A 12,911-nucleotide genomic window follows, 5' to 3' on the forward strand; every position below is an offset into this window, starting at 1 on the left:
TTGTTTAGGAATTCTGTAGCTATTCTATTACAAATAACTCAAACAACCGACTTCCAAACAACACAACGCAATGAACAGCTCTTGTCTAGTAGAGCCAGCTCGTGCAACTCGGAATTATGCCGGTCCAGTCATCCTAGTCTAAATTTTCGGATCGACACCAATTAATTAACCTCTAGTCAACATTCCAGATTAATACAATTACTGTACAGTATAATAAGCTGAACATTTAATATTTATTCTCGATCTGCAATTGCAGTTCCGGCTGACCTATCTATTGCGGTTACGTTTAAAAAGGCCCGTTCGTTGGTGTAGTCTTTCGAAGCCAGCCTTCCTCCTTTTGATATTCTCTCCCCGTCAACGATAGGCAAAAGGTCGAGTGGCTCCGCGAGTGTAATCGTTGCTCGCTCGTTTCGCTCGATTTCACATCCGGGAGACTGCACTCAGGACTGCATTTGCGCTACGTTTTGTTCGTAGAACTTAACTACAATGGGACGCAAGAAAAAGAAGCCCATGAAGCCGTGGTGCTGGTATCCTTTGAGAAACGGAGCTACCCGTGTGGGGACCGTTACCGTTGACCACGTGACAACGTATTGTACGTTGATTGCATAAAACTCGTATTTCTTCTTGACTGAGTAAGGTACTGCGAACGAGATTTCGACGATGACAAGGTCCTGGTGATGCATCAGAAGGCTAAGCATTTCAAGTGCCACGTTTGCCACAAGAAAATGTACACAGCGCCTGGTCTCGTTCTGCACTGCATGCAGGTGCATAAAGAGAACGTCACGGTTATACCGAACGCTCTGCCTAACCGCAACAACCTAGAACTAGAGATTGTGGGTATGGAAGGAATTCCTGAGGAGGACATACGGGCAAGGAAAGAGAGAGGTAAGTACAAGATAACTGTATCATGTTGAAGTTGACTACAGACTTCTGGCGCAGAAGCAGCAGAAATTGAAAGATCCAGAAATGGAATCGTGCGTGTGTAATTAAAATTAATTGATTGATTTTTTTGAACATGTTATTTTTATGTGGAATCTCCAGATGTGGTTGAGAGGGTAAGCTAGTGTGCAGTACCAGTACTTGTTTGTTGTTGTTGATTTTGGGCACTTGATTTCATGTGTAATGCTTTCGCGTTACTATTTTTCAAACAGATTAGAACCACAGGTTACTATTTAATTAGACAGGGTTACTAATTGAGCATGGGTTACTATTTCTCAATGTCTGCTATTTTGGTTCAAGTGGAAGTAAAGAGCTATGCAAGTATTAGAGGAACACACTCTTGACGTATGCAACATCATCAAGTTACAGTAATCCGTATTCAGTTACCTCACAGTCTCTAACATCCAAGGCATGGAGCACAGGGTACTATTTTTTCAAACTGATTAGATCCACGAGTTACTATTCGAGGAAATACGGTAATTATGTTTGCTTGATACATGTAACAGTGATCTGAATGTCAACCATTTGACTGGATATGGTGGGAACTACGTCACGTACATGATGTGAAAGAAAATTCAATAATAATAGTAACAATAATAAATTGGCAGTTTCTCCGATTTACAATATTCTATGATAAAACGTAGGCCAGTTGGATTTTCTTTATGAGAAAAATTAATTTCAAGAGGGCTGGTGTGTTGGATTCTGAGCTTATGGTTATGTGTGACATTGTTGTTGACTTATCATGTGTAGTAATGTATTGATGAAGAGATTGGAATAATTTTGTTTTTTCAGCTGGCTACAGGGAAGAAGGTTCAGAGGCAAAGAAGCCAAGCTTCGATGGTTTTAGTGCACATGCAGCAACTGCGGCAGCAGCAGCCGCTGCATACGGTTATTCGATGATGCCTAGTATGGTACCAGGCTTGGGTGCTGCGGGAACGGCTGCTACAACAACCTTTCAGACACCGAAATTCCAGACACCAACCTTTCAAACACCAATCTTTCAAACATCAGCTGCGAGCAGCATGCCTTCTGTAAGTCATCCACAGATGCCTATCTTATCGTCTGTGCCTTCAATGCCACCTGCTCAAGTACAGCCAGGTGAGCAGTATAAGATGTGTCTGTCTTATGAAGCTTGCATGAGCAGCATAATGCGTAAAATTAAATCTAATGCGTAGTTGTTGAGACATTGAAAGCGACACACCAATGGCTTTTATAGTACTTATATTTAAGTCGCTTGTAGGTTGGAGGTCAGGAAAGTGATGTGAAACAGACTGATATTATGTTATAATCCTACGTAACAGGTTATGTGAACTCTATCAGTGGCTTGAAACCTGATGTTTTGTCTGTCGTACCATTGTCATGAAGGTTGGAACAGTTTTGCTCTGAGTTTAATAATTTTAATAGCATGTCTTGCCATTGTGTGGATGTCACATATGCATCAATGACAGCTTACGTTGCTGCAACGGATTCTTGTTTATGACTGGATGCAATCGGATTTGACAAATTTGAGGCTAGATCTATGCACTTGCTTGTAGAAAGCTTCTTGAAAATCTTAAGTACTTGTAGTGTTTCTGTGAGACTGTCGTGGAGGTGATAACAGAAGTATAAAAGCATTCTTTCTTTACAGCTGCCTCATTTCCAAGGTGAGCAATGGATCTTGTGGTGCAGTACGAGTCATTTTCTTCGGTATTCATAGCGTTTGTGTGTGGTGGCTTTCAGTATGCTTTTTCAATCGACCATTCCAACTCATACTGTCCCCCATGCTTGGCCTACAAGTCAGCCGGTAGCTGCTCCCCCATCAACTCAGCTAATGTTGTTTCCAAGTGCTGTGCAAGTGAGTAATAAACGTAAAGGTATTTCTGTTAGTGAGTTATTGGAGATTGCGTTGTAGTCTCAAGGTTTGATTAGACCGCCGACGTCGGCTCCTCCATCGACAGGAGATTTTAAGCCTCTTAACAATCAACCACCGACTCTGGCAGTGGGTCCTCAAGTAGTCCCCCCTACCCCATCGATAGGCAGTAAGTCAACAAGTAGTGCTTCTACACGAATTGTTCATCCGGAAGAAGACATGTCATTGGTAAGTACAGCTGATATATAGTACAGTACTGCCTTTGTCAGGTTTGTAGTGACTTATTTTCTATCCTTGCATTGTACACCTGAGTTCAAGCAGGTCATGTCGTGACATGATTTGGTAATCACTCAGTGATGTTGTTGCAGGAGGAGTTACGCTCCTGTCTAGCGAAGTACCATCAGAATTTGAGGCCAGCTGAAGCTCCTGTAGTTCACGTACCCATGAAGCCTACACCCCAACCACCACCACCTCAGTTTGGATATCCTGGACAATTTTATCGTGGGATGCCACCACCAGGACCAATGAGATATTGAACAGTGTAGTCGCATAAAGGGTGTACATGTACCTATTTTCTCTGAACACTTAGAATATAGGTGCATGTGGTAACAGACAGTAATATGCGTTAGCGTATTGCTGGTTTCTTCTTTTCTGAATTTTACTTGTATGCATGTGTACAGGGTATAGAGTGAAGAAGCGAAGCATTGCAACTTTGTCATATAACACAAGTGCAGGAACACACACAGACCTTAGTTGTTCATTCGCTTGATTGTTTAGAAGACGTACACCCACGTGTAGAACGTAACAACAGACTCAGTGGGATTACCAACAACAGAACCACCCGTTTGCACGAAGCACTTGTGTCCAGTTGTTGGATCCACAGCGTCTCCATTCCTCCAGACAAAACGAATACCGTTATGAAACGGTAACGGATCCATGTCGTGGAAACGATATGCTAGAACAACAAATTCAAAATGAATTTAATATTATGTAGGATGGGGTTCTAGCTAGGGTTGCAGCCCAACCGTCACAGGGCCTGATGCCACAGTATTGTCTTGGCCACTTGCCTTTGGTGTTTATGTATTGCATGTTTTCCTTGTCAACACTTGAACGTGCAAAACGTGGCGGTTGGTCAGCGTTCAACCTTCAAAACACCTTCCCAACAGTCAATTTGAAGGTAAAAACGGCTCTAGCTTGAACCCAGGTAGGAGGTTTTAGCTACCGTAATAGGGATGTACATTTACGGTGTTGCTTTTGCACAGATTCTGCAGCCTTGTGTGTCTACGTATGGCACTCATGATTACTTGTGTTTGTACTTACCATACCAACCTATACCATGACTGTGTAGATGTAAGAGGGTATCCAACCGTATCCCAAGTTTCAAAAGTTTGCTTCGGTGTTTTTAGTAAAATAGTCTCACCTAGTCTTTGGCGATGGTACTGTGATTTGAAGCTAACAATTATGTCAGAAATCGAGACTCACATTGTTGTTGGCTTTACACGACCGTTGGTGTCTTTCCAGCTTGTACAGTACACAAGTGGAGATGTCAGTGATATGTCTCAATCGTATCTACTGACATCACTCACGTGCTATGTACTTGTAACAGATGGCCAACTCTGTAATAGATTTATTAATTATTAGTATTATTTATTATTATGATTTATTATTTTTATTGTTGTGCTCAACCAAATCAGTCTGGTTCGTAAGGTCTCTTGTAAGCACCGGAGGCAAACCCTGCCTCTCAGGTGCTTACACCATCATAGCTGTCTAGACAGAAGACATGACTTTACGTATGATCCGACTCAATCCAAGAAGCACTGTTTTCTGTAAGTAAGTTTAGTATTGTGTATTATGATTTATTATTATTTATTAACTACTAGTATACATGGCCCGTCCTTCGTACGGGCAAGATACTGTACTGTAAAGATAGGTCTGTGGACACGTCACGTGCAATCTTTGTTGCGAGGTCCCGGATATGCTGAATGAATTCGAATCTTGCTCTTCGCGCTTGTTTCGAACGAAATCGACACACTCCCCGTGTAGCGCTTGCTGCAGAAAACGTGTAGGTTGCATTTGGTGCAAATGCAATCAGAATTTGGAGAGAAACGAAAGCGCTAGAAGAGTAAGTTTCGTCGGCAATAGATATTCGATTGCTCGAAGCTTTGCGAAGGACGGCGATGCATACAGTCTACACGGGACTGGTGTGGGCGTGTGTTCGAATGAACTGGAATGTGCAGCGTTTGCGTCATCAAGAAATTTTACGGGAGGTCGACCCCTCGAAAGGGGACCCGGTGCGTAATTTTTTAAATTGTTTTACGCAAACCATCCTCTGTGCGTGCCGAGTGTGCGTGCCGATTTCGGTTGCGAAGGGACAAAAGACGTGGCCGCCAAACGCGAACATACATACACACAGACAGACAATTTGAGCTTTATATATTAGACTAGGATCCATGGCCCGTCCTTCGTACGGGCAAGATACTGTAGTGTAAAGATAGGTCTGTGGACACGTCACGTGCATCTTTGTTGCGAGGTCCCGGATATTCTGAATGAATTCGAATCTTGTTCTTCGCGCTTGTTTCGATAGAAATCGACACACTCCCCGTGTAGCGCTTGCTGCAGAAAACGTGTAGGTTGGATTCGGTGCAAATGCAATCAGAATTTAGAGAGAAACGCAAGCGATAGAAGAGTAGGTTTCGTCGGCAAGAGATATTCGATCACTCGAAGCTTTGCGAAGGACGGCGATGCATAGGATCTACACGGGACCGGTGTGGGCGTGTGTTCGAATGAACCGGAATGTGTAGCGTGTGCGTCGTCGAGAAATTTTACGCGAGGGTCGACCCCTCGAGAGGGGACCCGGTGCGTAATTTTTTAAATTTTTTTACACAAACCATCGCCTGTGCGTACCGAGTGTGCGTGCCGATTTCGGTTGCGAACGGACAAAAGACGTGGCCCCCAAACGCGAACATGCACACACACACACAGACAATTTGAGCTTTATATATTAGATTATTAGTACTACTCTGATGGTCATTATGTAGGTAGGTTTGACTACACGTCGTACATGCTGTTGTTGTATACAGAAGGACCCACGCATGTGCGTACTGTATTAAAGGTTGGCTCACCTGACCAAGTGACTCCATTTGTAGTATTGAGATGAGTAAAGCCGGTAGTCGGCATATGAAACTGCCCAGCACTAAAGTACCATCCCGAGTTATAATAGTCCTCAGTTCCAGTTGCAATCAACATTCCAGGGAAGGGTGTATCATACGGAGTATATGCATGAACACAACCCTATTGAATACATATTTAGGTAGTCAATGTGAGACCAGTGAGTGGATGGTCTATGTGAGTTCATACCTCCAAAAAGTTAAGATTTCCGCTCTGCACTGTAAGAGTGGACATGAAAATCATGCCATTGCCTTCTTTGAGGTCTACTAGGGGCACGTAGTCGAGTGGTTGGAAAGTATGGTTGACAAGTCTAGATTGATGAAGTCGAGCTGTTGGTGGTAATGTTACTCCACCGATTACAACTGGCAGGTTTTCGACACCCCTTACTACTATGTAAAATCCGTCTCCCGCTCCCATTGGGTGGAATGCAGTAACACGGACAGATTTTTGAAATGGTATTCTGCACAAAATTGAAGTTTTGGTTACTGGTATACAGTGACAAGGAATCATGCAAGCAGCACTTGCAAGTGATTATACGTGAGTATGTATGTGCATGTACGTGTACGTTTGGTGGTATGTATATATGGTGGTGGTGGTGGTGGTGGTGGTGGTGGTGGTGGTGGTGGTGGTGGTGGTGGTGGTGGTGGTGGTGGTGGTGGTGGTGGTGGTGGTGGTGGTGGTGGTGGTGGTGGTGGTGGTGGTGGTGGTGGTGGTGTGTGTGTGTGTGTGTGTGCGCGCGCGCGCGTGCGTGCGTGCGTGCGTGTGTGGCTTTTACATTTGCTAACTTGAAGTTATGAAACCAGCCTCCAGATGCAGAGCCTTTTCCAAACCATGCGGTACCCCATGGTGCTTTATCATCATCAAATCCAACACCGCAAGCGACGCTGGGCGTAAATTCTGCAAGGAAGTCCTACACATATCACATATGATACTTTAATTAAGGATTAACTGACCTATAGAAGCATCCTCCTCGCCGTCAAGATAATATCGAAAAACAACTTCATCAACAGAAGGAAAGTCGTTATGTCCTGTTATCCAGAAGTGACTCATGACTCCATAGGATCCTAGCAATCACCCACAGTCCATTTATTAGCAATACATTACTGCAAGACCGAAGGGGTGCTGTGCTGTTGAAGCGTGTATCTACATAGATAGAGTACCGGGCGACACAATGGTATGATTGAAGACTTCCAGCTCTTGTGTTGTCAGTTTCCACGAAGAGAGACCTGTGCCAAAAGGCATGCCTACATCTGATGATGCTGCTGCCAGAAAGGAAAGGACGATGACTAGCGTAGTAGTCGTTGTACTTGCCATGTGTGATGGTAGGGTACGAAGTGAGCAGGTCACGTGTGATCTTGTAGACCTCGTCAGTCAAGTCGCAGGTGACAATACATTAATTAATTAAATACACATTAAATTTTTAACTATACCAACTCTAGCTATAAGACTAGAGTTTAGCCGTACATGCGTGGCACTTGAACTGCTATGCGTAATTACGTAAAACGGTACTAGCTAGACGTGCGTGACAAAAGTTATTTCCTTCTACAACTGCCTAGTCGCCGTCCATGATCGTTCATCAATTGCTATTCTCTAACTATAGTACTAGAGCACGCACAGTCGCATTCTAATAATTATGTAGTGAGACCCTTTAATTTAGTATGTGAAATCCGGGAACGAAGAATATGTATCCGTCAATCTGTTAATCCCGGATGCGAACTACTGTGTGCAAGACCATGAAACTGCGTATGATTTTCGTCTTGATGTTAAGCGTTTTAGAAGTATCAGCGAATTTCTGCTCATTGTATTTTCCTAAATCGTACGTAATCTATCACTTGCGTTCCGATGAGTTTGTGGAAGTGGATGGCAAACTAGAAGAAGAAGAATGGCAACAAGTCGGCTGGACGGAGCGGTTTGTTGGTAAGATTACTTGTAGTTGTCGTCTGTTCACACACACACACACACACACACACACACACACACACACACACACACACACACACTCACACACACACACACACACACACATACACGCACACACATACCAGATTGAATACATTTGTTTACATTAGAAAGTACTCAAGTCGAATAGTCTGCTAGTTGCGAATTTGAAATCACAGAGTATAGTGTTAATTAAACTGAACTCCTCCCATTTTATTTCTAGACATCCAGGGGCCACTTTACCCTGTACCACGATTTGAGACGAGAGTAAAGATGCGTTGGGATGACACTTTCTTATACATCGGTGCCTACATGGAAGAGACAGACGTTTGGGCCAATCAAACAAAACACAATTCGATAGGTTATAATATAAGCAACATTTTAAAATGACTTGCTGCATCTGTCCACACTCTGTTGTATGTGTCAGTTTTTCATGACAACGACTTTGAAGTTTTTGTTGATCCCGACGGTAGTACCCACATGTACAAGGAGCTGGAAGTAAATGCCATCAATACTACATGGGACTTGATGTTGACAAAGGTTCATTAATTATGTGCCTCAACTTACACTTGCACACTTTGTGAAGTTTAAAAAAATTGCTTGTGGGTGTAGCCATACATCAATGGTGGTCAAGCAAACTCAAGCTGGGAAATGCCGTCAATGAAATATGCTGCTTATGTAGATGGTCCCGTGAATGACCCAAGGATCCAGAGTGAGTCACTAAGTTTGGCTATTCATTCATGCTGGTGAGTTATGACGAGAATTTTCTTTAGATAAATACTGGACAGCAGAGTTAGCATTGCCTCTAAAAGATCTTGCAGATGGCACAGCACACACAAGAATACCTCCAAAAGATGGTGATCAGTGGAGAATCAATTTCAGCAGGTAGGCGTAGTATTTAAGTTTATTGCTATTGCAGCCAGGCTTTGTAGATTGGGGGCACAACTATACAGGCGCCATTTTAAAATGGTTGCAAATTTTTTTGCTAACTAAATTATCAGTTTCAGCTATTCTTAAGTTTAAAAAATGCAACACTTTCAGTAATCGATTAATGAAGAAGTCAACCTGACATTTAAGTTAACATCATAGCATGTTTATGTCTGTAAAAGTGTCACATGCAACTGCATCATCTATATCTTTCTTTCTGACAGGTCTACTGTATTTGCTTGTTATAGCGTCCGTACAGAAATAACGCACATGCTCGTCTATATGCCCATGTGCAGCAGGTCAGAACTTTCTGCCCGAAAATCGCACATGCCCATGTGTACGCTCAGAATATGCAAAATGGTGTCCCCAGAACATCCATCTCTGTGTGTGTGCATTTGATGAGCTGGTGTCAGTGTTGAGTGACAGTGCTTAAAGCTAGACTCATTTCTTCGTTGCATTTACTGATACTGATGCTGTTGACGGGCTTCAGGCTGACGACTCTGGTTTAGTTTGCTGATGCTGTATGGTTACCAGTACCTTTGAGCTTGCATGCAAATGGGCATTTATGGTATACTAGGATCTGTCTTCGAGTGTTGAGATGATGACTGGCCAAACGGCAGCATATTGTGACCATGTATACGCCTGGGACCAAAATAGCACACATGCCCTAGTATACGCCCGGAAAAAAGTGTTTCTTTTCTGCACACCCAGGGCATTATTACAGGCAAATACGAGATTTAGATGGCTATTTTTTATCTTTATGCACAGTCAGCTGTGACTAGGCTGTGGCGTAGCCAGCTGTCTTCACATGTTGCCCGTGAAGACTTCTCTCACTGGCAGGGGCGTCACTATGCAGCTGTCTGCACATGACGATGAGCCTTAATTGTGGGATCAGCGGCTGAGCCTACAATGTAACAAGCGTCATTGACTCAGGCTGCATCCAGTTAGCAACCTCCAGCTATAGTGACTGCTCGGAGTATAAATGAAAATGTGTATTTGTTCTATTTATTCTGGTCTTACAATTGGTTTTGCTAATTGCTTATATGAGAGACAAATGTGTATCGGTCTTGGGTTGATGAAGACAGATATTCGGGCCAAAACTGTTTGAATGGTTTGGCACTCATGCATGCAAGTGCACCTACATAGACTCGAGCCAGTCTCTCCCCGGAATGTCATTCTGGAGCGAGGCGAGGATTGACAATCCAGAGAATGATGAAGGCGGAGAGAGATTGGCTCTATCACCAACAGCGTATAGTTGATATTGACCAAATTGTTGATCGATTTGCCACTTTGCTTGGTGCTGTCCAATAGTTTTGTCAATGAAGAGGTAATGCTGGTCCGTCGTTTATTTGAAATGGAAGTGATTGCATACGATCTAGCTAGTGACTATAGTTTTAACAGTTGATGGATTCTAATTGTAAGTGCTTGGAGCACTAATGAGTTATCAATACTGAGGTGAGTATTGTGCACCTATTCCTAGGACACTTTTCCCGATTGCACCCCAAACAGCAAGCCGTCACATGCCGTGAAGAGTTTGTGTGAGGGCCTGGCTCTGCCCCTGCTAGATCTCGTGTACACCTCTCTCAGCTGTTTGGTTTCAACGTTCTTTTTAAAATTATATGAATAAATGTATGCATTTGTGCATGATTGCATAAATAATTTTTATCTAATATTTTCTATACTGTAGTTAGTGAAAAACGGAAGGTTAGACTATTTAGGTTACTTACTAGAAACAAAAACTTGCAATATTTGGATTGGGGGTCTGTGCCCCCAAGACCCCCTAACTACACCACTGTTGCTATTAACCAATGAGCAACTATTTCAACATTCTTGTTTCTGATACAGTCGAACCTTGCTAATCCAAACAGCCCCGTGTCAAGCCCTGTTCAGATTAGTGAAGTTGTTTGGATTCCAAAATGCCAAAACGCGTAGCCTTGGAGGTCCAGACTTTGCCTCGGACACAGACCGTTAGTGCATTTACGTATGACACTGCTGCAACGACTACACATACTTCTAAATAATGTGACAGTCGAGATTTCAAATAGTCAGATACACGCATTTGCTGAAAACAATTAAGATAACCACAACCCGGATCAGGCTGCCCAATAGGATTTGGGTACGCAAGCCAAAGGTAATTCGGATTAGCAAGGTTCGACTGAGTATTATTTGAGCATGGGTTTACTGTGATGATCTAATTACCTTTAGTTACCGACATGTGGCCCCTACCCAATGAGCGTTTTTGTAGACAGTGCAATGATACCTGTATTCGGCCAACTGCCCGCATAGTTTATTTATTGCACACTTTCCAAGTATTGCCCGCTTGCAGTTATCGCACGCTCACAGTGCATGACCTGATACACCTCTATGCAAATATGCAGGCCATTTTATGCAAACCACAAACTTCACAACGCAAGCTAACAAGTCCTAGTCAGTCAAGTGCAGCTTATAAAAGTAGGCCATCTCTGACCAAATAGTTGAAACTGTCGCTAAACCACTACATGGCAATCTACTCGAACACTCATTGGGTAGAGGCCACGTGCCAGTAGCTAAGTCGGTTATCACCCTTGTTCCAGAGCAACATCATATTTCTTGTCCGAGCACCGTTTATTGCACGAACCTCGTGCAATAAATGGTGCTCGGGCAAGAAATGATATTGCTCTGGAATGTGGGTGATAACCTATACATAGACTAGTGTCCAGCCTTCTTGCACTGGCTGTTGTTGTAAAATTACATGTTGCACAGAATTAAGTGTGAAGAGTTATAGTTTAGTATGCAATTAGGAATAGGATGGCTATGCGTGTTTTTGTAACAAGCAAAACATTGAGTTAACTATTGCTTATGGGTTAGGCTTTGGTGGAGGGTGAGTATGAGGTACCTTGTCGTGCTATTGGCAAATTATAACTCTATGTGTGATGTACTGTACCTGTAAGTGGTATCTTATACTGTATGTGTGTGTGACAGAGTAGAGTGGCATGTTCATGTAGTTGATGGACATTATGAGAAGGTATGTCGAGTTGAGTTGAAAGATGTTATGAGTTGTCATCGGGCTGATTTGGAAGGTGGTTGGTCTAAGAGAAGACAATTGGGTGTGGTCGCCTCAGTACAGCATCAACATGCATCTACCAGAAAGGTACACGAACAACATTGTGTGTACGCACAAACTGATCAACGGTATTACGCATGTTCATGTTGGTGTGTGTGTGTGTGTGTGTGTGTGTGTGTGTGTGTGTGTGTGTGTGTTTGTGCGTGCATGTGTGCGTGCGTGTATGTGTGTGTGTGTGTGTGTGTGTGTGTGTGTGTGTGTGTGTGTGTGTGTGTGTGTGTGTGTGTGTGTTCGTGCGTGCATGTGTGCATGCGTGCATGTGTGTGTGTGTGTGTGTGTGTGTGTGTGTGTGTGTGTGTGTGTGTGTGTGTGTGTGTGTGTGTGTGTGTGTGTGTGTGTGTGTGTGTGTGTGTGTGTGTGTGTGTGTGTGTGTGTGTGTGTGTACATATGTATGTACATATGTGCACATTCACTGTATACATAGGTTTTGCGTATACATGTACTGTATATTGTATGTGTGTATTGCGCTTCAGATGGGGCTTTATCCAATTTGCAAACTACCAGATAAATGAAACGGTCTTCACCAAACCCAAATATTGGCCCGTATACGTGTCACTGGTTGATGTATATGATGCAGAAAAGGTTACATATCTGCATTACATTTATCACGGCATGTGTTCTATTGTAAGATTTTTAACAGGAATTTTTTGCTATCAATGGATATTTTACAACCAATCTCACTCAGCTTTCGCTACACGAGTTTGTAAGACAAGGCAAGTGTAGTGGCGTTCCAGTTGTCAGTACTACTGATTATGCATTCAACGCAACAGTTTCGTCTCTGGGTGATCATCTAATAGTAGGACATATCCGTGATGATAGACTTATCTGGTTTGACCCACTCTGATGCCTTGACAACGTGTGGCGTCTGCATAGCTCAACAGTGTGTCAACATTAGAGTTTAGATTATTGTAGTAGCAGCAATATCAAGTACATACAGTGTAGGTAAGAAATAAGTTGTGTTTTGTCACATGATGAGAAGACTGGCCA

The 12,911-nt window shown here is 43.0% G+C and overlaps 3 protein-coding genes across 3 annotated transcripts; 2 read left to right on the plus strand and 1 right to left on the minus strand.

The window, feature by feature from the left end:
- The first annotated feature begins 432 nt into the window (after positions 1-432).
- On the plus strand, positions 433-3,362 carry LOC134179494 (BUB3-interacting and GLEBS motif-containing protein ZNF207-like). The gene is made up of 7 exons (XM_062646405.1): positions 433-527; positions 638-885; positions 1,732-2,037; positions 2,567-2,582; positions 2,659-2,773; positions 2,831-3,016; positions 3,157-3,362. The coding sequence occupies exons 1-7, from the start codon at positions 487-489 to the stop codon at positions 3,322-3,324; spliced, it is 1,080 nt and encodes a 359-aa protein (XP_062502389.1). The 5' UTR covers positions 433-486; the 3' UTR covers positions 3,325-3,362.
- A 154-nt stretch (positions 3,363-3,516) lies between these two features.
- Positions 3,517-7,364, minus strand: LOC134179495 (uncharacterized). The gene is made up of 6 exons (XM_062646406.1): positions 7,117-7,364; positions 6,910-7,020; positions 6,742-6,853; positions 6,146-6,416; positions 5,911-6,079; positions 3,517-3,743 (listed from the first exon to the last, which is right to left on the minus strand). Exons 1-6 carry the CDS (start codon positions 7,268-7,270, stop codon positions 3,562-3,564), a joined length of 999 nt encoding a protein of 332 aa, XP_062502390.1. The 5' UTR covers positions 7,271-7,364; the 3' UTR covers positions 3,517-3,561.
- A 177-nt stretch (positions 7,365-7,541) lies between these two features.
- Positions 7,542-12,902, plus strand: LOC134179493 (uncharacterized). The gene is made up of 9 exons (XM_062646404.1): positions 7,542-7,873; positions 8,118-8,255; positions 8,322-8,434; positions 8,507-8,606; positions 8,668-8,779; positions 11,783-11,825; positions 11,881-11,951; positions 12,398-12,506; positions 12,565-12,902. Exons 1-9 carry the CDS (start codon positions 7,666-7,668, stop codon positions 12,766-12,768), a joined length of 1,098 nt encoding a protein of 365 aa, XP_062502388.1. The 5' UTR covers positions 7,542-7,665; the 3' UTR covers positions 12,769-12,902.
- The last annotated feature ends 9 nt before the right edge of the window (positions 12,903-12,911 follow it).

This window comes from Corticium candelabrum, chromosome 5 (genome assembly GCF_963422355.1).
Source record: "Corticium candelabrum chromosome 5, ooCorCand1.1, whole genome shotgun sequence".
Classification (NCBI taxonomy): Eukaryota; Metazoa; Porifera; class Homoscleromorpha; order Homosclerophorida; family Plakinidae; genus Corticium; species Corticium candelabrum.

What these genes read in the sequence shown, in the direction of transcription:
- LOC134179495 (XM_062646406.1), bottom strand. Translation starts at nt 7,270, where the DNA reads ATGGCAAGTACAACGACTACTACGCTAGTCATCGTCCTTTCCTTTCTG. An exon ending in TCATACCATTGTGTCGCCCG is followed by an intron (nt 7,021 to 7,116) that starts GTACTCTATCTA and finishes GGTGATTGCTAG; the next exon opens with GATCCTATGGAGTCATGAGT. An exon ending in GGCTGGTTTCATAACTTCAA is followed by an intron (nt 6,417 to 6,741) that starts GTTAGCAAATGT and finishes AATTTTGTGCAG; the next exon opens with AATACCATTTCAAAAATCTG.
- LOC134179494 (XM_062646405.1), top strand. Translation starts at nt 487, where the DNA reads ATGGGACGCAAGAAAAAGAAGCCCATGAAGCCGTGGTGCTG. An exon ending in CCCATGAAGCCGTGGTGCTG is followed by an intron (nt 528 to 637) that starts GTATCCTTTGAG and finishes TGACTGAGTAAG; the next exon opens with GTACTGCGAACGAGATTTCG. An exon ending in CGGAAGAAGACATGTCATTG is followed by an intron (nt 3,017 to 3,156) that starts GTAAGTACAGCT and finishes ATGTTGTTGCAG; the next exon opens with GAGGAGTTACGCTCCTGTCT.
- LOC134179493 (XM_062646404.1), top strand. Translation starts at nt 7,666, where the DNA reads ATGCGAACTACTGTGTGCAAGACCATGAAACTGCGTATGATTTTCGTC. An exon ending in GAATGACCCAAGGATCCAGA is followed by an intron (nt 8,607 to 8,667) that starts GTGAGTCACTAA and finishes AATTTTCTTTAG; the next exon opens with ATAAATACTGGACAGCAGAG. An exon ending in TTGATGGACATTATGAGAAG is followed by an intron (nt 11,826 to 11,880) that starts GTATGTCGAGTT and finishes CTGATTTGGAAG; the next exon opens with GTGGTTGGTCTAAGAGAAGA.